The sequence below is a fragment of the Epinephelus moara genome, chromosome 16 (genome assembly GCF_006386435.1).
Source record: "Epinephelus moara isolate mb chromosome 16, YSFRI_EMoa_1.0, whole genome shotgun sequence".
In the NCBI taxonomy this organism is placed as follows: domain Eukaryota; kingdom Metazoa; phylum Chordata; class Actinopteri; order Perciformes; family Serranidae; genus Epinephelus; species Epinephelus moara.
The window spans coordinates 18,538,263-18,563,078 of NC_065521.1; the positions used below are offsets into that span (position 1 = coordinate 18,538,263).

A 24,816-nucleotide genomic window follows, 5' to 3' on the forward strand; every position below is an offset into this window, starting at 1 on the left:
TCATAATGACCGACTCTATGTTGGAAGAACCTCTGAATACTGTCTGGGAGCATTAATTTTGGAGAGGGAAACAGCCAAAGGCAGGCAGGATGTGGTGCTCATGTGCCACCCCTGGAACACCCCCACATTTAAAATCACTGCTCCACCCCTGCCTTTGAGATCAGATTTCTTTTCTTGTCATGTTTTGAAATGGTTCCAAAATTTCCTCTAATGTGAAAACAATGGTGTCCTCAGATTTCTACGATGGCAACATCTTCACATGCTCTTCTATAGGTGTGTTTCCATCCACCTCTTTTTATGTGCATTTGCAATTTGCCCATAAGAAAGCCCGAGTGGAAATGCATGAACTTCAACAAAATCTTCACATTTTTTACGCTTGTGGGAGGTGGAAAAGTTGATTTATTGACAGCTTTATAGGGGATGAACTTTAATACAACTCTCCTGTTAACATTTTATAAAGGTTGAAAGTTACACATAATTATGGGCGTGGCCACTTTGAGTGACAGACTGCACGCCAGGCCTCACCCAGCATTCTCAGTCAGATCCACAGCTTGACCCTCTTGTCCAAATATGGTCACTTCTGAATCCAAAAACCAAGATGGTAACAGCTGAACTCGAGGCTTCAGAATGGTAGTGCAACTCCCATTCTGAATCCATGGCTCGCAGGCAATAACAACATTTTCCTGTGCCCGGGAAGCGTGTTCATGTGTTTCAGGTGGAAAGAAATGTTTTGTAACATAGGTCGAGATGTCATGGGAGTCACAGGACTCTGTTTACTGATTGGGGTATTCTTGGATATTCTCTGGCCGCAATTCGCCACTAAGATTTAAACTATCCCCAACTTTAAGTTTGGCTGCATTTCACAGTAGAATCAAACAGCCGCAACTCAGACCGGCTGCCATGGCTCTCTATAGATATTATGTGGCAGCTTGCCACAGGCTTGCTTTCAATGTTAGGTACTATGCACACAGGGCTGTTACCAGAACTCCTTCATGAGCACATAGCTGTAATATTAGTCAGCAAAACTCTCTATTTCCATAGTCCAGTGTGCTCCCCTTTATTATACACCCTTGTTTTCCTTAATTTGATGCTCTTTTAATTACATCATCTCATTGTGTCCTCTTCTCTTTGGTGGTATAATGGCATCTGACTGGAGAATTAGTGCTTCCCGCTGCTTCTGTTGCTGTTTCCGTACCAGGTAGTTATGTATGCAGCGCCTAGGTCAGGCCCTCGGTCATGTGGACACCATGGTATTCGAAGCCATCCACCTTCTCCATCGAGCACCCATTGATATTAAGGGGAACATAGTTTCTTTGCTGCTTCCTCCCAAAGTCCTGTTCCTCCCTTAGTTTGGCAGACGTTCAATAGTAGGTTGTTGTTCTGACACCAGCAGGTCAGCTCCTTTTCATTGTTATCTGTGATCATGCCCACCACAGCTGTGTTGTCACCAAGCTTGATGATGGTGTTGGAGTCTGAAGTGGCTACACAGTAGTGTGTGTACAGGGAGTACAGCAGGAGACTCAGAACGCAGCCCTGGGGTGCTCCGGTGTTAAGGATGAGGGTGGAAGAGGTGTGTATTAGATGGAAAGCTGAACTGATGCAGCAGCCATCTTGATCTATTAGTGATGAAAGTATTTGGTTTAAGTAGGACCAACTGTCTTTAACTTTGTCCAAACTATAGACCGATGATACATAGTTTGCCACACCAACAATATTTTTAGTTTGTATTTTGTAGGTTTGGTTTTCTACCTTTTTCCATTTTTTGTGCGGAATAAGGCGTAGCTGGGGGAATTGGATGTGTGTGTTGTTGCTGTCCCGAATACAAATGTAGAGAACAAGAGTTGACTAAAGCTTTGCCTTTTGCCTTTTTTTTAGCATGGCTTTCACAATTTCCATCTCCCGAAGCTGTGAACACTAATAATTGTAATTCAAACATTATTCAGTCGTGTGCATCTTCTCTAGGTGTGTCTGAGTGATTGGCATACATAAGTAAGCATCACAGGAGTCCTTTTTGCTGCACGTACCGTGCTGAGCAGACCATTACTGCTGCACTGTTACACCGCCCCACAGGAGCAATTGTTTGGAAAATTCAAATTTAAGATCTTTTCAGGCGACAGAGAGCTCTTACAATGATAGGAGCGCTGAAAGCTGCTACAGACACACCCTGCCTCAGGTGCAGGAGTGACTGCAATGATTTATAAGAGGGTGTTCAGCCCACAATTTTATGCTTCAAAATACCAAATTATTTAACACAAAAACAACAACCGCAGATAGTGTTCTACTTTTTCCACACCAAAATAAATTCTCTGTGGTTGTGCATTTGAGAGAAAGAACTAACCACAGCAGCACCACAGTACAAGCAGAAGACAGATGCAAGATGGAGGAGGGTGATGGCTGCGGCTGTAAACAGCTGCAAACAGATGTCACGTCTGCATGTCAGAGAGGTCAGAGTGCGGATTTGTCATTTATCCGGACAATAGACGTGAGTGTGTGTATAAATGTGATATGGACTAAAGTGAGTCTTTGCATGTGAGAGGGCTTTTTGTTTTCAGTGTGTGTACAAGTTAAGTGTATCTGGTTTTAACGTTCAGGATTACTGCCTCTGTTGTAAAAGGGTGGTTTAAACCATTATGTTGCTGAGGCTGCTGTGTGTGTGCGCGTGTGTTTGTGTGTGTATGTGTATGTGTGTGTGTGTGTGTGTGTGTGCGTATGAGTGTGTAGCTGTGTTCTACTTTGCGCTGAGTATAATGAGTGCCCAGACCTCAGGGGTAGAAAGGCTTTAAAAAACAAACAGAGCGCAGAAATCAGCTGTCAAGCCAGCAACTGGGCTGTGTGTGTGTGTGTGTATGTGTGCTTTGTAATGATGCATACACAATATTGTTAACGCTTGTGTTATTTTACAGGCATTAATGTATGGCCTGCCTCTCTTTTCAGCTATCCATTTATTCACTCATTTGTATGAAGTGCCATTTTGGCTGTTCATATTTGCACTCTCTCTCTCTCTCTCTCTCTCTCTCTCTCTCTCTCTCTGTCTCTCTCTGGGAGTTGTGTTCTTTATTTTCAGGTGACTGTACAGTACATCAGACGGTAACAACCTCAAACGGTTTATGTGTGTTCGAAAAGGGCAGCGTTTGTTCGGCAGCTACTGTACCTGTCCTTTGCCTGACCTGGGGGCAACTCACACAGCTGAAAACATAAAGCTCCTCACACTTTGTGTCACACGGCATTTTGAAAATTCAACCTGCTCATGTATTTTATTAGGACTTTTCGAGGACACGGAGGAGAGGCAGGAAAAGGCCAAACAAAGGGATGTGACAACACAGTGTGAAATGGGATTTAAAACCATGTGATTGTGGATACATGGACTGAGAACTAATGGGCTGAAGGCACCGTGACGGTGTTTAGTGTGTTTCAGAGTAGCAGCATACGGCTTTTGTCCAGTCTAAATCCAATTTTACTGTTTTGGGGTTTTTGCATGCTAGTTGTAATATATCTCCCCTTCTGGGCTTTTTTCTTTTTAATCCCAGCCCCTTACAGTACCCAGAGTGCATACAGTTTGAGTCAGACTCTTAACCATAGAAGTGTCAAAACCATGTGTGAATGACTGAACCATGTCTGGATTTCAACCTCTAACCCTGGCAGTGTTAGCCTTTACAGACTGAGCTACACCGAATGAATAATAAAAGAAACATGGGTATTCTCTGAGAATACACAGCCCATCATCCCCATTCAAATCACATTTTAGGTTGACCTGAATGTCTATTGGTGAGGTATTTGAACCTTGATTGATTCAGGCAAAATTTGCCCAATGCATGTCCAAGGTTTTCTTCCCACAGTGGGAGGAATTTAAATGCAGGAGGCATTTGGATTCTGCAACTGGATGGATTACAGAACAGTTACTTTTAAAGTGAGCAGCGTCTCCTCTGATCTCTTAGATTTAATGTCTGGTGAATAAATGAAGCAGACAATTTTATCTTGGTCTAAAACATGTTTTATAGTTGATGTGATAGACCATCTTTCCCCTTTTCATATTATAAACTAAATGCATACACTATGGTATGTACTGCACAATAGTCATAGTATATTTTCAGTAAATAAGAAATGTACTTTGTGACTTTTTTTACCATCAGAAACTGATAAGATAACCACACCAATGACAGTCATTCTGAAACTTCAGAAGGTCACTGCCAATCACACTTCACAAACAGAAAGCTCAGTGTTTTTCAGAGATTTAATGTTTCTTTTTTTAAAATCTTCATCAAACTGTCTCACCAGCATCTGCAGTGTGTTTACCACCTGTGTGCGACTTCTCTGTTTCCTCTCTCACTGTTGCATAATAGGTAACATCAACAGCCCATTAAACTCCCCGAGAAACGGAAGTTGGAGCGTCTTTGGTACTGCACTGTGATGTTTTTCCCAGTGAAACGGAATATTTGAGCGTTGTACAGTTGCAAGATTTAAATCAAATCCTTCGCATTTGATGGGACTGCTAAAAAGTGCTCCGCCTTAGAGTTTAGCACAATACAGCAGACTGCTCCACACACACGCACCCCTCTCGCGCCGTTAGATCAGGAGGAAGAGGGAGAGATGAACAATTTATACCTCAGTCACATTGATTTTGAAATGAAAGCAATGGTTTTGCCCACTGATATCCAAACACATCTCTTCCTGTCTCGCTCCATATTGCTCTGTTAGCTACTACAACCCACAAACGGTGGGTTAAGATGACACGTGGCTAGCTTGACGCCAAAAGTCTCGTTTGATTGGATGAACATTTGTAAGCTCCCCTGAGTGCAGGATGAGCCATCCAACATTTTTTTACAGAAACGTTTTACAGAAAGAGAAAAGACAGGGACTCTGATGTAAAAAATACTCAATACTTATTTTTTGACATATCTCCAGCATATATACCAAGGGATAAATGAACAATTAAAACAGGGACAGAGAATTGTATTTAAAAAAATTGGCATTTCTTTTTTTTTTTTTTTTTATACTTCATTTTGTCATTTGGAAAACCTGCAAATTGGGACACAGCTTGTGTGTCTATTAGTAGCTAACTTGAGTAGCTGATGTATGTTTCTTACATCATTTTCAAATCAGTGACTTTTCGTTCACAAACCACCTGCGCAGTATCTCCAAACATTTGATTGCTTCACTCTATGACTTTCCTGCTTTCTTCCTTAAAGGAAAATGCCAGGGCTCTGCCTTGTGACCCATCCTCCTGCCCTGTATTACAGCTTTTCAAAAATGTTTCTGGGGCTGTTTTCAGCTCCAGCTGTGGGCCTCTATTGTACGCTACTTTGCAGACTATTTCCGTGTGGATTTCCAGGAAGCGAGCTCGGGATGCTCTGACATTCAAGAAGCTTTGAGTGTGCTATTAGTCAGGCTACCTGGCACAGAGAGATAGCACTGAACTCCTTCAACCCTTTGAAACGCTGGGGAGTGTGTACCCACAAAGCATCTTAGAGCCGGAGCACTGATCGGAGGCCAGCCTCCCTCTCATGGCGTATTGATGTTCACGCATCCATGCTACCTCGCTGGTGATTCCAGATCAGTGTGTTTATTCTTAGAGGCTTTATGCACGCCAGCCCCGAGCTCTCCTCCCTCTTTGAAGTGCGGACACACGAAGAGGAAAATGTTGGCTCGAAGCCCATAGGAGCCGTGAAAGCTCGCAGAAGCGCCTCTGAGTTGTTATTTACGAAATGCTTTGTTTTTCCCGTGGTGCTAAAGACGCCAAAATAACCTTCCATTTGTTTTGAGTTTGGAGGTTATTAATGTTTCATTGTTTCCATGCACGCTAAAGTAGAGTACCATGGAGAAAGGGCGATGCATTAGTTATGACTTCCTGGCTTATTGGGAAGGTATGGACGAGATCACCCTTACTCACCTCTCACCAGGATTCTAAAGTAATTTACAACTGCTCCACGTCTTTATATTCCACGGAGATAGACCTGATGCCTCTGGATTTAGTTCTGGATATGAAGACTTTCTATCCATAATGATACACCAGCCCTTTTACAGATCTGAATCCCAAGAGCTTTGGTAACAATTTAAAAGATAGTAGGTAACTTATGTCCTCCTGCACACTATTCTCTCTCTTTACTGAGCATCAGTATCTGGTGGACTTCAAATATATTTCTCAACCTGAATTAGGAATTCCTGTTAACTGCATGGCATAGGAAAGGTCATTAATATATGTGAACATGATCTCTGCCAAAGCCCGAAACCAGAGAAGTAAGTCTTAAACTTGCAATGTCATATGGCAAAAAGTTCCATAGACAATGAATGGGAGCCTGATTTTGTGGACCCACAGAATGTTTTCTGTTTTATACCCAAATGTGCTTTATTCTATTGCAGTGTTCTCATCTTTGAAACCCAAAACTGTACCCATATATTCAGAATATTCTCCTGGGTGCTTTCAGTATCATCAGTAACATCTTACCCAATTCATTGTCTCTGGAGCAGCTCCAGACTTTATACCCTATGACATCACAAATTTGAGTTTTAGCACTGTAGCTTTTCGATTTGGGAGAGAGTTGCTCATGTTTACTAATGTTTTTGAACTGCCTGAGACCAAAGGAATTACTCGTATGAATTTGAAAAGAGGTGTAGTTCCCCTTTAAGTTGTGCTTGCAGTCAAACTTGGGGTGAAGTAAAGAATCCTGGCATACACTTTCCAACACTCATTTACATTTTAGCACCTTTTCCTTGCTGAGCTTTGGAAAAATATGAACTTTTTAACACAGCAGGAGACATTATAATTAGGCCTAGTGTTACAGTTTTCGTGGGATTCCCACACTGTAACGACAAAACCTTCCAGAAATTTTGGAAAGTGGCCTTTATGTTTCAGCAGACTTATTGATTATGACTTTTGTCTTTTCAGCAGAACTGTAATTAGCATGTCAGGGCATGTACCTGTGTAATATTTGTTGCTGATCTCAGCAAGAGAAGTGGACAGGTCATTGACTTGTGCTGACAGGAAGTGGACAGAGTTTGGTGGATGTAATTGCTGAACTGGCCATTTAGCTTGAATGGTTGTTTTTCCTTTTCTGTTTCAAGCCTCCAATTGGCTTCATCTGTAGAGGGATAAGTGAAGAGCCCTGTGCTGATGCAGGTTGGCCAAATTAGTTGGACATGAAGGGAAGCCAAATGAAGATATTTAACTGTGCATGTTTGTGTGTGTGTGTGTGTGTGTGTGTGTGTGTGTGTGTGTGTGTGTGTGCCAGGTTTACTGTCAGAATTTAATGGCTGCTTGGGGCCAAAATAGCCCTGAAGGCTGATAAAATCACAGTGTGGTTAAAAACTGTCAGGACAAACAGGCACTGATATTTAAAGTATCATTTTTTAGTTTAGCCTGGTACATGTTTCGCTGAGTTGTCACAGTTGTCCCCTGTGGACCACCGGAGGGGATTCCTGCGAGCCTGTAACTAAAAGGGGAAATTTTCAAAGTGCCTGGCAGAGGAAATTGTTGTATTTTTTCTTCTTATCAGAAAACAGTTAAGCGCACAGTCTGTAGGACTCTAACATGGCAATTACACACAAAACAGTGTGTCAACAAAAGAACAAATAACCTTGGTGCAGATGGATTGGTTGGAGGCAAAGAGGAGGAAAACAGCACCATCCTCCAGCAATTGTAATAAAGCATGGAGTAAGTGGTTTATCATTCTTTTGAAATATAATGTATGTGTGTCTACTATTGCAGCATATATTGAGAAGTAACACAAACATGTTATCCCAAAGATAGTCTCGCTCACCAGACCTTTCTCAAGAAAAGAAAGTTCTGGCTGCGCCGACTCTCACTTTAAGATTGGAGAAAAAAATGCCCCAGCTTTTTTTATTTCTTTAAACCAATCACAATCGTTCTTGGCGGTGCCACAGCAACGGTGCGCTTGAAAACTGCTACGCAACCGGAGGTGGTAGGGCGGGACTTCAGCGGGTGGCTCGTTCCGCCCAATGAGAGGCTGATCTATGCAGCGAACTTCCACCCACTCAGACTATCCCAAAGAGGACTCTAGTGCTAAAATTACAAATTCTAATTTACATGAAGTATACACTTTGTGAGCACAATGTTTTTGGGAAGAGAGGACATTTGGTATGGTCCTCGCCAACACTTTAAGACATTCTGGGAAATATGCTTATTCTGCTTTCTTGCTGAGAGTTAGATGAGAAGATCTATAAATGTATATAGACTGTTAACATAAACATCCCTTTCTATATCCTGTTAAATGTTTGTTACTGCAGTAGCTGACAAGAAAACTAAACCAAAGCTGCTGCCCGTGTGACGGTGCGACAGAGTAGCACTAAAATGGTCTATATGCTGATTATGAAGCTGGAACCAGGAGGCGGTGAGCTCAGTTTAGCAGAGAATTGTACATACCGGTGATTGTAAATAAAGATGGGCGATGCATCTCCACTTCCTCCCACTGTACAGTGTCAGGTTCCCATCCATACACCCATCTGACGAACTGGGAGCAACGCCACTGATCGTCTGTCAATCATGACATGAAACCCTCTTTTTATAGCATTCATCCTCATTCATTCATTTTCTGTAACCGCTTATGCTGTTAGGGGTCGCGGGTAGGCTGGAGCCTATCCCAGCCAACATTTGGCTGGAGGCGGGGTACACCCTGGAAAGTTCACCAGACTACAGGGCTGACATAGAGACAACCGTTCATGCTCACATTCACACCTACGGACAATATGTCTTTGGACTGTGGGAGGAAGCCGGAAAAAACCCACGCTGACACGCGGAGAACATGCAAACTCCGCACAGAAGCACCCTGGGTTCGAACCAGGAAACCATCAATTAACTAAAACCAAACTTAGCAGTAAAATGAACACATGAACATACAACAGGGTGAAAACAACTACATAAAATGACAGACTGTATTTGGGAAAAAGGTATTTGATGTGTACTTTGAGTTTGTAGTTTGGCTCATGTCCCACCTGCTAACATGGAGGTGTTGGGTTTATGACCTACATTGCAGCCAGCCAGCAGGGGGCAATTGAACAGATTTTTTTAAACTTTCGACGGTCAAGCTAGCTGTTTCCCCTGTTTCCCCTGTTTCCAGTCTTTATCCCTAGCTAAGCTAATTGCCTCCTGTCTGTAGCTTCATATTTATCATGTAGACATGAGACTGGCATGAATCTTTGCTTCTAACGCTCAACAAGAAAGCAAATAAGCGCATGTCCCAAAATGTCTCACTGCTCCTTTAATGTTAGTTTAGGTTAATAGCGTTGGTGTTAGTATGATGGGTGTATTTTTGTATGTGTACAGAATTGGAATGAATATGTGCATTTGTGATTGATGTATGTGCGCACGTGTGTGTATAAGATTTGGGTCCTACTCCAGCAGCTTATCCTGGGTCTTTTCATAGATCCCTGTCTCATTTCAATGACAATGGCAGATCAGCATCAATTACTCCTGCGTCTTTGCATCGTGATCCAGAAGGCTGATAATAAAGCTGGCTTTTAGCCCCAGAAGACGAGGTGACATTTAATTACTTCACCTAATGCTGTACGTTATTTCAAAGTCAGATATGTGACATGATGTTTACCTTTTAGCCCATCTATCTTTTCATCCAGCTATTTCATACGAATTTTTCCATTAAAATGTGCCCTGATGATTTTCTGTGGGAGTTTTTCCTTCTCTGTCCCTTCATAATGCCACTCCTCCCTCTGTCTGTGCGTTTATTACGAAGGGCTCTGGATTTTAGTGTGTGTGTGTGCACGTGTGTGTGTGTGTGTGTGTTAGAGGTCAGTGGGGAGTGAGGCTCCTCATAATCCGGTAATCAAACCAGCTGCCACCAGACCCAACCCCCATCCCTCCAGCCATGTCTCTTTCTCTTTTCTCTCGATCTCTTTCTTCCGTTTATCTCTGATTTTCTTGTCTGTATATTTCTGTCTAAATCTTGTGTTTTTTTTGTGTCCTTCCTTTTAATAAAAAATACTAATGTTTTATTCTTGTTCCTTAATGCTTTCTTTCCTCCTTCCTTTCTGTGTGTTTGACACTTAATGTCAACAGGAAATGAGTAACAAATTGTATTTTAGGGAAAACAGCTGAGTAATTTTATTCACCTTGGTGAAATTTATTTAAATCGACCATTTAATCAGTTCACTAACCTATCAAATTATGTATTACTACAATATTAGCTAAGGGAGCATCAATAATCAATCAATTATTTACAGAGATACTGAAACAGTAAATCATCATTGACTGTCAGTTAATATAATCAAAGTGCTCTTCCTCTATTTTTTATTACTCCCTGGTTAAAGATCCCTCATTTCCTTTCTCATTCCTCTTCTCTTGTCCTCCTCCCTCATCTCCTTTGCCTTTTCCTGGTTTTAATAAACCTCCTTCGCTCTCCTTCACCCTCCGTCGCCTCTCTCTGTCAACATCCTCCCTGTCTCATCCACCCCTCGCCCTCCACCCATCACTCCTGCGCTCTCTTCTTTCTTTTTCTTTCTTTCTCTCATTTACTCTTTCTTTCCACCACTTGCCCTGCCCTTTTTGCATCAAGACCCCTCATGTATTGTATTCTCTGTCTTTTATTCTCTTGATGGCATCGTTCACCCTGGTTCACCTTCACATTGCCTCAGTGGTGCTGTAGAAAATTGCCTCCTCACGCCGGTGTGGTCGTGTGTATTTGTATTATTTTATAGCTTATTAACCAGCTTGTCGCACCAAATTATTTCACGACAAACAATACAGCCCAGTGCTGGAATGTGTTTGTACCCAGTGTAGATGAAACATTTCTCGTGTCTGTTTTTGAAACAGATATTATTATGCTTGTGAGAGTTGTGACCTGCTGAGATCCGTATGAACTCATTTTGTAGTAGTGACGGGTTTCAGAGAGACGGAGCGCCGTGCTGAATTTGTAACCAAAGCTGAATGTGAGGAGACAGGGGAGATGATGTTTTCTACATGAGGGCACTCAGTGATACCTCTCCACCTCTCTCCATCTCTCTGTCCCTCTGTGGCTTCTTCAGTCACATGCAAAAGGCTTGAAACCAACTCCCTGCTCGCAAACAAATGTAGATTTCAAAGCAGGAGTTTTGTCTTTCTTACTGAAACATATGATTGAACAGTGGCATTATCTTTGCTAACAACGGTGAGATGGATTTCAGAATATTAGTCTGCTGTCTTGTGTCATAAATCTCTTATTGATCTCCTGTCATGAAGGTCCACTGGATAATTGGCTGTGTGCTGATGATGACTAAATAGAGGAAGTGAACATCTAATAAAGATTCGTTTCCAGATTTAGGTCAAAATTACATCCAACACCATCATGTCTTGTAAACTGATTTGGCTTTGTTAGCTAGCAAAGTAACCACCAAACTATTGACATCTGTGTATGCAGCAGTGCCCAGCAGCTCTTGGCTGACTGATATGGCTCAAATATTTTGTAAAAATGTTATGTTTAGACCACTCTGAGCATGTGGTTAAGTCAAGGAAAGGAGAGTGTCTTAAACATGGGAAGCATTAACTTTTCTGTATGTTCAGCATATGGAATTCATAAAGAAAAAAATGTTTTTCTTGCAGGCCTCCACGGTAGAGGAAGAATCCAAAAAAAGGCGAACATTTTTTTGTGAATTGAAGTCACTGGGAACTACATTTTACAACAGCAAAAGTACATCAAAACATTGATTTACAAACTCTCACACAACAAATGCAGTATAATTCAAGTCTCATTTATCCCGTCATATGCTCAGTACCTCCCAAACACATGTATTTTCACTAAAACCATACTATTTAAAATAATTCTGCCCAAAAGTAGCGCATCCTTAGTGAGCCTGATCATGTGTGTGCATATAAGAGCCGCTTGAGCATCCACAGTAATGCTACTAAGCCCTGTATGAGCGTGTTTGTACTAATATGTCTAAAATTGTAATGTTTTCATGGAAATGCACGTTTGGGAATTACTGTGCATACGACCGGATAAGTAAAACTTGGATTATACTGCAAAAGTTGTGTGAGAGTTTGTGAACAGATATTTTGATACAGTTTTGCTGTTGTTAAACGCAGCCCCTGTTTGCTTCAAATGAAGAAGAATGTTCAGCTTTTTTGGATTCTCTATTCACCACAGAGGCATTTCAGAAAAACAGACTTTTCTTCACGAATTCAAGGTAACATGCAGTGAGTCACTGATATAAATTGTCATTTGGCAGGTGAAGTGTTCCTTCAACCAAATGTTTTTAGCCTCAAACCACAAGTGGGATGCAGAAATCTCAATCTCTGGTGCCAAAGTACTGTGTTTTGTACGCCCAGTCACCCACAGCAACCTGCTCCCTAAGACCTCAGTTCAGTGTAAGAGCGTCACAATGGAAAAAGAAACACTGCCAGTGAAAGTAATTTTGTATTCCCCAAAACTTTTTGGCAATATATTTAAGTATTTTGCAAGAGACAGGGTTGGATATGGACATGAATAATGTGACAGTTCACCTCAAATGCCAGTAGCAAATTGGGTACTTTTTTTAACTTGTTACTTGAAAATGTAAGCCAACTGTGACGTATATGTCTGACAACACAACTTGGATTATGACCACGCAACTAACACAGACTGTAGGATGGCTGAATAAAGAAAATATACTTGACGCTGTAAATTTAAAGTACAGCAGATAAATTACATAATTTGTGTAATGAATCCACTCTCACAAGCTTATTTTCCCATCACATTATTTAAATGTCAGCGTACTGGCGGTTTCAATCAGCTACAAACTTCTCTCTCTCTTTCACTCAATTTAAATAACACACTGAATTATAGTACATTACCTTTGACAGCTGTAACTACAAGTTTGATTGAAAACAGGCTTGTGAGTGTGTGTGTGTGAGTGTGTGTGTGTGTGTGTGTGTGTATTTGTGTTTGTCGCTCTTCTCTGGAGGTGGCCTTCGGCAGTGTTTTGACTTTTAACTGCCTCCTGAATGAGTTTGTTCACTTCAGTAGAGAAATGATTCCTTTTAGACTTAAAAGCAGTTTTTCTTGTAAAATGCCACGTTCACAAAGCAGTTTTGAAAACGACCCTGGATCTGTTTCTTGTTTATTTGTAGGTGTGTCGACTGTGCAGGTATTATGTATGATAACATATGTAAGGCAGGGTCCTGTCCAAGCTGCATATCTCATGACCTTATTGTGACCTCCTCACCTTTTCTCCTCCCCTTTATAATCCTTCCTCTCTTGCTCCTCTTCATTTATCGCTGTCTTTTTACCTCTGCTCTTCGCTCTTTATTCCTGTCGCCCCTGACCCTTCTCCCTCGTGCCTCCCCTTTCATCTATCTCCCTCCTCTTACGCCTTCTCCTGTTTACACCTATTTATCACTCCACGTCTCCCAACCCTCTCTATCTTTATCTTTCTTGATCTCCTGTTCCTTCACCTCCTAACCCTTTTGTCCATTCTCTATACACTTCATCCACGAGCTCATCTATTCATCCACCTAACCTTTCTTCCTCCGCTTTCTTTTTTAACTCTTCAGATGGTGCTCACAGCATTTCAGCACAGTGCGTTCTCCGCGTCCTCATCATAACCGAGGACATGCTGGGCAGCAGTGTCACCGTCCGCCTCCAGAATATGTCCCAGGAACACTTCCTGTCACCGCTGCTGAGTAACTTCCTGGAGGGCGTGTCGGCGGTGCTCTCGGTGCCTGTTGAGGATGTTTTCATCTTCAACATCCAGCCAGACCTGGATGCGGCGCCGGGAGGGATCCTGAATGTCAGCTTCTCTGCCGCCTTGCCGGGCGGACTCTTTTTCCCTTCTGAGACCCTGGAGGAACAGCTGTACCTGAACAGACCGAGGCTGACGTCACTAACACAGATGGAGGTCAGTTCACATTTACAAATACAAATACACAGATAAGAATCGCAGGATTTAAATGCTCATTGGTGGTGTATGTATGTGCAAAAGTCAGTCACATGCAGCAGCTGGAAATCAGGGTCACATGTAATAAGACGTGAAGTATCAAGACACATTGTGCAAGCACACACATGCATCTAAAGACAGTCACTTGAGCATATTGCATGTGAACTGATAATAACACAATACAGATGCCACGCCAGCGCAGCCATATGGTTTCATCCAGCAATACGCTGATATGACCACTAAATGTTCTCATGCATGAAATCACACACACCTGGACACAGCATGCACATCGGTTACATACAAGCTTACACACCCACAGAGCATCTCTGTACACGCATGAGAGAAAGAGATGTTTCGATAGAGGAAAACAAGCGAAACGTAAAGAGGAAAAGATTTACGGAGGGCCGAGAGAGAACACAGCGGTGTCAGGAGATACATAGTTTAAAGCTGACTGTATGACCTTCTCTCAACAGGCACTGTCACACTAACACACATTAATACACACAAACTGAATCTATAGCCTCTTACTGTCTAAGAAGACACAATCTAGTGAATACCTATCTGATCCAGCGACCCTAACAGCAAACAGTAACAGTAAATACTGTCTTCTGAAGGCAATGTGAGGGCAAATGAGTAAGAGGGAAAAAAAGACCAGTAGCAATACGTCTTTTTGTGATAGGGCTGTAATTGTAAAACATTTCTCAGGGCAACCGTTTTTAGAGTATCTAAGGAGGCCTTTATAATGACTAGGACCTGAGAAGTTTCTGACCTGAGGGGATGTGGAAAGACTATAGGCAAGACTGATTTGTCATTGATATATACACCAATCAGCCAAGACTTGAAAACCACTGGAGGGTAAGGTGAATGACATAGATCATCTTGTCGCAATGCATGTTCTGCTGGGAAACCTTTGGTCCTGGTACTCATGTGGATTCCACTTGACGTGTACCACCTGCCCAAACACTGTTGCAGACCAAGTACACCCCCCCATGGCATGACAAAGAGTTCGAGGCCTTGATCTGGCCTCAAAAATCCCTGGATCCCAATTTGATTGAGCAGCACTGTAGTGTGCCTGTATCCCAGAGGTACCCTGATCCATGGTGGGGCCTCCTTGGATCGGACTTGGCTCTGATCTGTCAATGCAGGGACACAGGACCTCTGGGGTTGTCCTGTGATGTCTGGCACCAGGGTGTTGGCGGCAGATCCTAGAAGTCCTGTGGGTTGTGAGGTGGGGTACCAACATGTCCCAGAGACACTCGATCAGATTGGGATCTTGGGAATGTGGAATTCAGGCCGATGCCATGAACTCTTTGTCAAGTTCCTCACCATTCTTGAACAGTTTTTACGATGTGGTATGGCGTATTGTCCTGCTGGGGGGCCACTGCCATCAGGGAGTGCCGTTGCCATAAGGTGGGGTACTTAGTCTGCAATGGTAATTGGGTGGCACCTCAAGTAGCATTCACATGAATGCCAGGATCAAATGTTTCCCACCAGAACATTGCATTGTAACAAGATGATCGATGTTATTCACTTGTGCTTTTAGTGTTTGGGGTTATTGTTATACATAGCCAATACTATATTACAATCATAATAAGACATGATTGATGATTAATATTTTTTTTAACCTATTTTGCCATGTCTTGGTCCAGAGTAAAATATTTCAACAGTCATAATGGATGGATCACAATCAAATTTGGTTGCCAAAATCTAGGCTACACCAGTGTAATAAGATAGAGCAGCCTCTACATACAGGCTCTGTAGCCTGAGAGGCACAACTCAGGGCAAAAAAAGGCCCACATCCGTCCCTGCTGCTCAGCTACACCTGAAGGCAACCTAGATAAGCATATCAATATTTACCGGTAAATCAACTTGAAACTTCTTTCATCTGAACTACGGCGGCTTGACAGTAAGATGACGATATCTAGAGAGAGATTTTAAGAAGTACTTTAAATTTAAAAAAACAAGAAAAACGCGGATTTTGAGGGGAAAAGACAGCTCATTAGCCAGCAAGGTTACTGCGACGTTTTAGCATTAGCATAACTCGTAGCTAGCATAGCTAAGGTGTTAAAATGATAACGCTAGCATACTAACATGTCAAACATTAGCATGTCATTAGCTAACGTTAGCCGTTAAACTAATTGCAGACACGTTAGCATTATGTCAGCTGAAATATTTTTTTTCTGTTAAAGCCAGTTTTCAGCAGTGTCCTCAGTGGCTCAGAGTTTCTCACTAAAAGGGTGAAACATTTTTATCTGTGTAACGTTAAGAAGATAACGTTACTGCACTTAATTAACTTGTTAAGGTTAGCATTTTCCTTTTATGAGTATATCTTTGGATAACAACGGTAGCCTCATGAGATAACATGCTGTTGTTGAATGTTAACAAAATTATTTTTTACTTCTATAAATAATAAAACATCCATTTAAATACATATAACGTAACGTTACCTCCCACAGACTGTGTCAATTGTTTTCCCCCACAAATATAACTCCAAACGTCTTTTCTTCACTACAGCTATACCTGCTGCATAATAGCCATTATTCATGGTAGACATTTTGACATGTCACAGCAGGTGCACAGGTGTAATTAATAATCTTAATCAAGGCTGCAGTCAAGTTAGCTGCTCCAGTGTCAGTGTCCTGGTACTGTGGATGCTTTCTCCCTGACAACTTACTACATTACCTCTCTTGAGTATTTCCATTTAAATACCTTTACACTTCCACTTAACTGCATTGCAGAGGGAAATATGTTTTTTTTTACTCCTACATTTATCTGACAGTTATAGTTACTTGTTATATTTCAGATAAAGACCTAATATGAAAAATAAAGATTAGTTTATGAAATCAAATGCATTGTTGTGGATTGAACTATGTATAGAAATTAGTAAAAATTAGCTCCACTTGACCAGCTAACGTAGTAAAATAATGTAGTAAGTAAGTAATTATACACAAATGAGTATATTTACACATTACACATTTTACTTTTTATTTGTATTTTAGAATCTTAATATATTTTCCACCATTGTTTGCATGGCTTACTGGAATACACAAATGGGAAAGAGCCAACATTAATGTTAGTAATTGCACGTGTTTTTACTTCTTTTACACTTCAGAATATGTGCTGTAGGGAAATTGGAAATAGTTGTGTGTTTCAGCTAGGCAGAAATAATGATGAAAAAAAAGCCCTTGATTAGAAAGTATGCTGAGCAGTGAAAACTAGGATTGAATTAGGGCACCATCTGGAGCACTTACAACAGTAAACTTCTGTTTACATGTTAACAAAGCAGTAACATTCCTCTCAATGATCTCCAACATCTTTCCTCTCCCATCACTCCAGGTCCTCCCGTTTGATGACAATGTGTGTCTGCGTGAACCGTGCCAGAACTACATGAAGTGCATCTCAGTGCTGCGCTTCAACAGCTCCGCCCCCTTCATTTCCTCACCCTCCATCTTGTTCCGGCCCATCCACCCCATCGCGGGTTTACGCTGTCGCTGCCCAGTTGGCTTCACGGGTGATTACTGTGAGACGGAGATCAACCTGTGTTACTCCAACCCCTGCATGAACGGAGGGGTGTGTGCCCGCAGAGAAGGAGGGTATACCTGTATCTGCCGTGAAGACTACACTGGTGAGTCAGGAAGGGAATGTGTACTGTCGTGAGTACAGGAGTGAGCATGTATCTGTGGAATTTGGTGTTTGTTTTTGTACTCATAAAATATAACAATAAGAGTTTGAGTGCTTGTTTCTGGTAGTGATGGTGGTATACACATGTTGATTATAAACTGTAGTACTAGTATATAACTGAGAATAAACCCAACTTAATTCAACCATCTTCTATGAATGGTAAATACTGAAGACACTCTGAATTAAGTTATTATCTCTTGCAATTTGCTTTATGTAAATGCCCTAAAATGAATAGAAATTGGCCACATCTAATTGGAAATGTTCTTGATCTTGATCACGCTAGTTAGCCACCTCAAAGTTGCTGTCTACATGATGTTTGTTTAACTGATTGAGTTTTGTAGTGCCCCTGCATTAATAAAACAGTAGCTAAAGGGAACTTCAGTATTTAGATTCAAAAACATGTGAAAATAGGGTCCAGGTTGAAAAATACTTTAGTTTCCCTTTAAGTGCTCATTAAGTACATGAGAGCTTGCCAATTAACAGGTCCTTCCGCAGACAGTTTTTCATCTTTAGTGGAATACTTGTAGACCCTGAGTAGTTTTCATGCAGTTTAAAATGCTGACTCATGAAACAGAAGAGCCAAGCTGAGCAATGTGGCTTTTGCAGGAACTAGGTGGAATTTAAAGTATGACCTAATTAAATGCATAAATAGTACTATTACAAGATCTTAAATACATAAAAATTTCTCAATTAACTTAATCAAAAATGCTAAAAAATGTGTAGCTCAGAAACATTTTACTTTCATCATACCAAAAGTTTTATTATTGTCCTGTATTTATATTACCCTATATGTAGTTGTGTCAAACTATAGTTTGGGGTGACACGGTGGTGCTGTGGTTGGCACTGTCTGCTCACAGTAAGAGGTTTTTGGTCTGGAAGCCAGCCAACTGAGGCCCTTTTGTGTGGAGTTTGCAAGTACTCCCCTGTGTCAGCATTGTTTTTCTCTGGGTCCCTCTACAGTCCAAAGACATGCAGGTCTGGTTAACTGGTGACTTTAAATTTGCTGTAGGTTTGAATGTGAGCAGGAATGGTGATCTGTCTCTGTGTGTCAGCTGGGATAGTCTGCTGCCCCTCGCGACCCTTAACAAGATATGTGGTTGCAGATAATGAATGACTGAAATGATAAGTTATATGAGAATTGCAATTTTTTACTTTCTTTTTAACTTAACCTTTGAATTATCAGTATATTCTACAAAACTCTGAATACTTCCATCTGGTGCTGTTTATTTATTCGCTGTTTATGTTAATGTTACTTTATTTTTGAGCAACTTCAGAGATTACACATGTCAGTGTCACACAGGCTGTATCTGGTCTTTGTAATGCTAAATTACTATCTCACTCCTAGTAAGTGAAATAGTCACATCCATTATACATTTCTGAATGGCTGCTCTGTCACTTCTTAATGGAAAATGTATAATTTGTTTTTAAAATTTTATGTGTGACTTCAATCAAATTTGGTGCCTTTGGAAACTTTGAAACCTTTAAATGAAGTGTTGTGAATTTTAAAGCTTGCACATGGCACGAAATCTAGTTCCCCTGATAGAGCGTGCACCCCATATAGGCTGTGTCCTTGACATTGCCTGGGTTTGAAATCAACCGGCACCCATGAATGTATGAATGTATAAAGAGAACTAGGTAAAGCGTTTAAGGCAGGGCTCTGTTCATTCCTGTGAAAGCTGCTAAGCTAAAAAAGTTTGACATGTCAGGTTTAAAACTACCTGGATCTTTCGCATCGTTGGTAGGGCTGCAACGATTAGGCGACTAATCGATGACTAATCGATCTTTAAAATAATCTGTGACTATTTTTGTAGTCGACTACTCGGTTAGAGTCATTTTTCATAGAAAAGTACTATAAAAGAATCCCAAAATACTCTTACTGCAGCTTCTTACGTTCAAATATTGGTAGCTTTACACACCCTCCCATGACGGTGAACTAAAACACGTTGACGTTGCGTACGAAACAAGACATTAGATGACATAATTTTGGGGTTTGGGAGAGACAGACCGACATTTTTCAACATTGTAACACATTTTTCGATAAAATGATTAGTCAACTAATCAAAGAAATAATCGACAGATTAGTCGATCATCAAAATAATCGTTAGTTGCAGCCCTAATCGTTGGGCCTATAGAGCAAGCGCACTGCAGACTTTAGTGAGCTGAGTGCCTAACTGCCACTGGCCAGGTGGCTAACTTGCAGTTTAGCCCTCGACTAACTTGATTGGGGATACAGTTATTTAATTGTCTTATATACTTTTGAAATGTAAACGGACTCAATGGATCAAATCCCAATAGTGACGAAAATTATTTTGCGGAGGTTGTTGTGATGCTCAACAAAATTATCACTGATTTGTGGACATCTCTTTTAGATTCTAAGTCTATGGGAAAAGTCTTTCTGGGCCCAATGGACCCAGAAGTTGTAATACGAAAACTGTCTTCAAAGCACTTCCTGAGGTCATCCCCCCTCTGTCTCTCCTCCTTCCTTTTCCTGTCACTCTCGAGCTGCTCTATCATGAAGACAATAAAAAGCCCTAAAAATATCTTCAGAAAATGGGCTTGCACTTGATGCACATAGGTTTGTAACAACATACCCATTGGTAGATTAAGACATTTTTTGACATTTTAATAGATTTTTTCGCATATTGCTGAGTGTTATATTCACCTCTTTATATATTCACTTCTACATTACTGGTTTATTAGATAGGATAGAGTGTGAGTGTGTTTGTTTGTGTGTTTGTTGTGTCTTGGTGTAGTCTTTAACTCAACCCTGGTAAACTAAACCTGACTGTCAGTGTCTCTTTGTTCATGTCCCATGTTGACTTCCTCTTTGATCCGCTCTGTTTTTACTCTGTTGTCATGTTGAGCTGAACAACATGAAAACATACACTCTGCCTCCTGGGAGAGCTTCCTCCTCCTCAGCTCTCTACCTGTTACTTGGTCTCTTACACACACACACACTGCAGCCACCATAAACCCCTCACTCTTTTTTATTGTCACCAAACTAATTTGTTCCCTCTCTCACACACACACACACACACACACACACACACACACACACTTCATTCTCTCTTACCTTTCCCAATACTCCAGACTAATTTGCTCTCTCTCCCTCTACCTTTTCCCCGCCCCGCCATACTGCTGCATTGCTTCAGTCTTTGAGCCATTGAGTAGGTTGTAGAAGAGGATAGATGCTATGAATGTCAGTGTGTGTGTCTGGGGGATATTTCACATTGCCTTTTATTTCGAATCAAAAGCGAGCTGGGGGAGTGAAGCAACACTTTCCTTTCATGAGAGAGACAGAGTGTTTTCCAAACTCCCACTGAGACAGACAGAAAGAGAGATAAAGAGAGAAAGAGGAAATGAGCAAACCAGAAGTGGAGGTAGAGAGAGAGAGAGACTGAGAGTGAGTGGGAGGGTGAGAGAAAGACGGATGATAGAGAATGATGGGAAGAAAGAGAAATAGAAATGGGTTGAGTCAGGAGAGTTTAAAAATGGAGAGGAAAGACCAAAAGCAGGGAGAGAGGGAATGTGAAGGGGAAGAGGAAACGACTTTTGGGTTGGATTGCCGCTGTAGACAGTGTTAATTGATTTCATTACTTGCCCAGTGCACCCACTGTGGTTTTCCTTTTTTTTAAATGAATACTTAGTTGGACAACAAATGCTGCAATTATAAACTAGAAATTATTTTTAGAAATTGCCTGTATCGTACAGCAGCCGCAGCAGAGTCCCAGCACAGAGCAGGAGACAGATTTCACCTATAATGTGACAAGAGAGTTGACCGACGTGGACAGTGGTGTCAAACCAAAAAGCAAAAGCACCCATTTGTCAGTATTTTGTGGCTGCTCTTTCTTGTTCCATTGCTCCCACTGTCCCCCCACTTTGCTCCCCACTTTTTTTCTTTTAAAATGTCTGGTGTAACCTGTAACAGGTTACCAGTTTATTAACTAGTGAGAAAATTTCTTCACCCTGGGATCCCTACTTTTGGATTTAGGGCAATACCGGTTAACAGTTGATTGGTCATTGTTCCAAAATTGGTACTAGATTACACTGAGACACATCCGCCAATGGTTAATTTAAAGTTTTGCCGCTGATAGTATCTGAACTGTAGGACCAAATCTCACAATGTGAGTGCTGCTACGACTCACATCTAACCAACCAATCAGAGTATGAGATGAAATGACTCAGAATAATTGGCTACTGGAACATTGTTAAAGCTTCACTTTATAGGTTGAAGAAAAAAAAACTGTGTTAGTGCTCTGGCTAAAGCTTGAATGACAGATGACGTGTCTCTACTCGCATTTATATCCGTCTACATCATACCGCTCCGACATACCTCAAAATAGATGTCATACACTCTGACAAAGATCCAGACAAAGATTTTATTGGACCCATCTCACACAGTGTGACATGCAGTGAACGTGAATGATCGCTGTCCACACAGGGTGTGTAGTATGACCGACAGAATAAAAGATAGGAATCAGATAATTGATATTTGGAGACAAAAAGGAGGACAAAATAACTGAGAGTAGGAGGAACAGAGAAAAAACTGAATTAAAGACAGGACAGGAGTGCAAACAGCAGAGTATGAGAGATGAAGGAAAGGACGGAGAGGAGGTGTGTATGACAGCAATATGGGAGACGAAGGAGACAGATGAATTCAGAGAGAATAACATGGAAGGAGGGCTGCAGGGGGAAAATGGGGCTAGAGACATCTGAAAGCAGTGAGAAAGAGAAGGGGATGGAGGATGAGAGTTGAGTGATAGAGCCAGGGAAATCAGATGGGTTCTGGGTAAGTCGGTGTTGAGCTTTTCCCGCGTAGGCGTCGGGTGTTGTGGTGTCTTGTCAACGCCCAGGGCTAGTGGGAGGAAGAGGAGGAGGTGGAGGAGGACAAATAAACAGGGACGAATTGATTCTGCAACACACAGAAATCTCCAGACATCTCCTAACCAAGTTTGATTTCTACCACATTCATTTTTTTCCATTTTCCCATCCAACTTGCCTTCATCCATTCCCTCATACGCTCTTTGTGGCTTTGAATTGCTTCTCCCTGAAACTCTATGGATCTCTCTCACAGGCAAGAGCTAAGCCCCAGGTTTTGACCAAGACTGGAAACTTTCTTTTTCCACTCAGTGAAAAATATATTTGATGGTAGAACAGTAGCTTTCAATAGCCCTGTGTCAGGCATCATTTGTTAACAATTATTTTGGTGTTTCTTTGGGCTACTTAAGCTTATGCGAAAATTATCTCATCATGTTAAAACATGCTGTTTCACTCTGGCTGAGAGTGAAACTGCGCCCTGTCGACTCAAATTAATATTTATTGATTAGCTGGGGGGAATTTTTTCTTAAAGGAAATGCCTCATCAAAACAACAGAGTAAACCAGAAAACTGTGTAATGCAATTAACTGTAGAGCTACAAATTGCTTTATATGAAGCAACAAATTAAAACCAACAATAATAACAGGAAATGGAAAACCTTGGAAGTATATAGAATACATTAAACTGGACCAGATTAGAAATAAATGAAGTAAAACATAATAAGAAATAAAGAGAAAATGTGCATTAGATCAAGTAAACACATTTATTGATATCAGGATAAGGGCTGATATAAAAATATATTAAGGAGAGATTTTAATTAAGATAACACTGACTCAACCAGCCTTATTTTTCTCAGGCAGGCTGTTCCAGAGCTTTGGGACCCTCTAATTTAAGTAGGTGTAGCAGCAGGTGGATGCTTCATCCATAACACTGGACTCTTTCAGGATGACTGAGCCCCCCTCACCCTCTCCACCACTAAGATAAAGACACAAGGATTTCACAATACATGTAACCTCAGGCTCACCCTCTGTAAGCCACAAATTTAACCTCAGGATAAGAGAGGTTTGACACTTTGAACGGGGGTTACAACAGCTTTGTACCCATGAGACAGTAAACCTGCTGTGAAGAAAGGTTAACACTACCTGTATGGTGCCAGCTGTACAGATGTAGTGCTGAGAAAATATTACGAACACTGAATCAGCAGAGGTCATGTACTGTTCAGCAGAGTAGTGAGAAGCCAGTGACGCTGTGGTGCTGTATGTTAATCATGGTGTGTTACAATCCAGGGTTAAAGATTTGCTTGATTCAAGTGTGAAAAGCTTTTTAGTTTCCTGATGTGTTACAGGACTCCTGAAGTCCTCAATCAATTACTTGACTTCAGTGAATAATCCTTGACTTTGGGACAGAGTGACCAGTGCTGCTTTAATGTGCTCACAGGCCGTCTTCACAACATTTTTACTTATCATAGCAGGAGAAGCACAGGTGTCACTAATAGCATTAATGATTGCTCCTTTCTTTTCAAGTGTGTTTTATAGTTGGACCCTGAAACAGATGCCACCAGTTGTAATTCAGGCATTATTAATTTTATTATTTGCACTTGTGCTTGTCAAGTTAAAATGTTTGTTGTTAAAAAAATGGCTACTGAAGACCTTGTTAACACAGCTACAGTTAGCCCCTTGTACTGTAAGTAGTCAGTTGTCTGCTTGTTTTCCTGCAACTCATTTCATACTCGTATGTAGCAAACCAAAAATAGCTAAACAGAAAACAAAAAAGTTAAAGTTAATTAAAATAATCTCAATAGAAGTCTGAAAAGAATGGAATAATTGATTATGCCTTTGAAAAATATTGTAAGTTTCCTCCAAAAGTGTTGAAGTGCTCCATATTTTGAAATCTTGGTATTAATATTGCAAACAAATGAGCCCACATTTGAAATAGAAATCTCAATTTTACAGCAGTGTGTTATTGTGCTGCTGTTTCTCATTCTAAACAGATTCTCCGTTAATCCTGTTAGTGCTTGTTGAATAGAATATGTAATTTCTTTCTCAGTCATATGAAAGGTTTATGCATTTTAACAGACAGACATCTGCCTCCTTATGTGGAATTAATTTCGAATGGGTGAGACAGCTGTTGTGGTGTTTCAACCAGAGACTAAATGTGCAATTTTCAACCTCCAGCCAACTGAATGACCAATCAAATACATTTCCAAATGCATGCCACATGGACTAAAATGTAGTATAAAGGCTGCCGTTCTTTGTAGTGATGAACGTGTGTGTTTGGCTCAGATTATATCTTCTAGACCTGAAATTATTAACCAGTGCTTTTAAACTAGAATTTAATCTGAATCAAGCCTAGTTTTAAGGCAAGTAATAAAAGGAAACATTCATATTAAGTACAGAATAATTAGCTTCTGCTCCTCTAAGAAATAAACCTCTTTATTTCCAGGGTGCCTCACTTTAGAGTTAAT

General features: G+C 41.0%; 1 protein-coding gene across 2 annotated transcripts in view; it reads left to right on the forward strand.

The window, feature by feature from the left end:
• The window catches only part of celsr3 (cadherin, EGF LAG seven-pass G-type receptor 3), a 143,288-nt gene that overhangs the window by 21,078 nt on the left and 97,394 nt on the right, over positions 1-24,816 (forward strand). For both annotated transcript variants that reach the window (XM_050066132.1, XM_050066133.1), the window contains exons 2-3: positions 13,472-13,815; positions 17,191-17,479. In XM_050066132.1, coding sequence (XP_049922089.1) covers positions 13,472-13,815; positions 17,191-17,479 — 633 coding nt within the window. The remainder of the gene's footprint in view (positions 1-13,471; positions 13,816-17,190; positions 17,480-24,816) is intronic.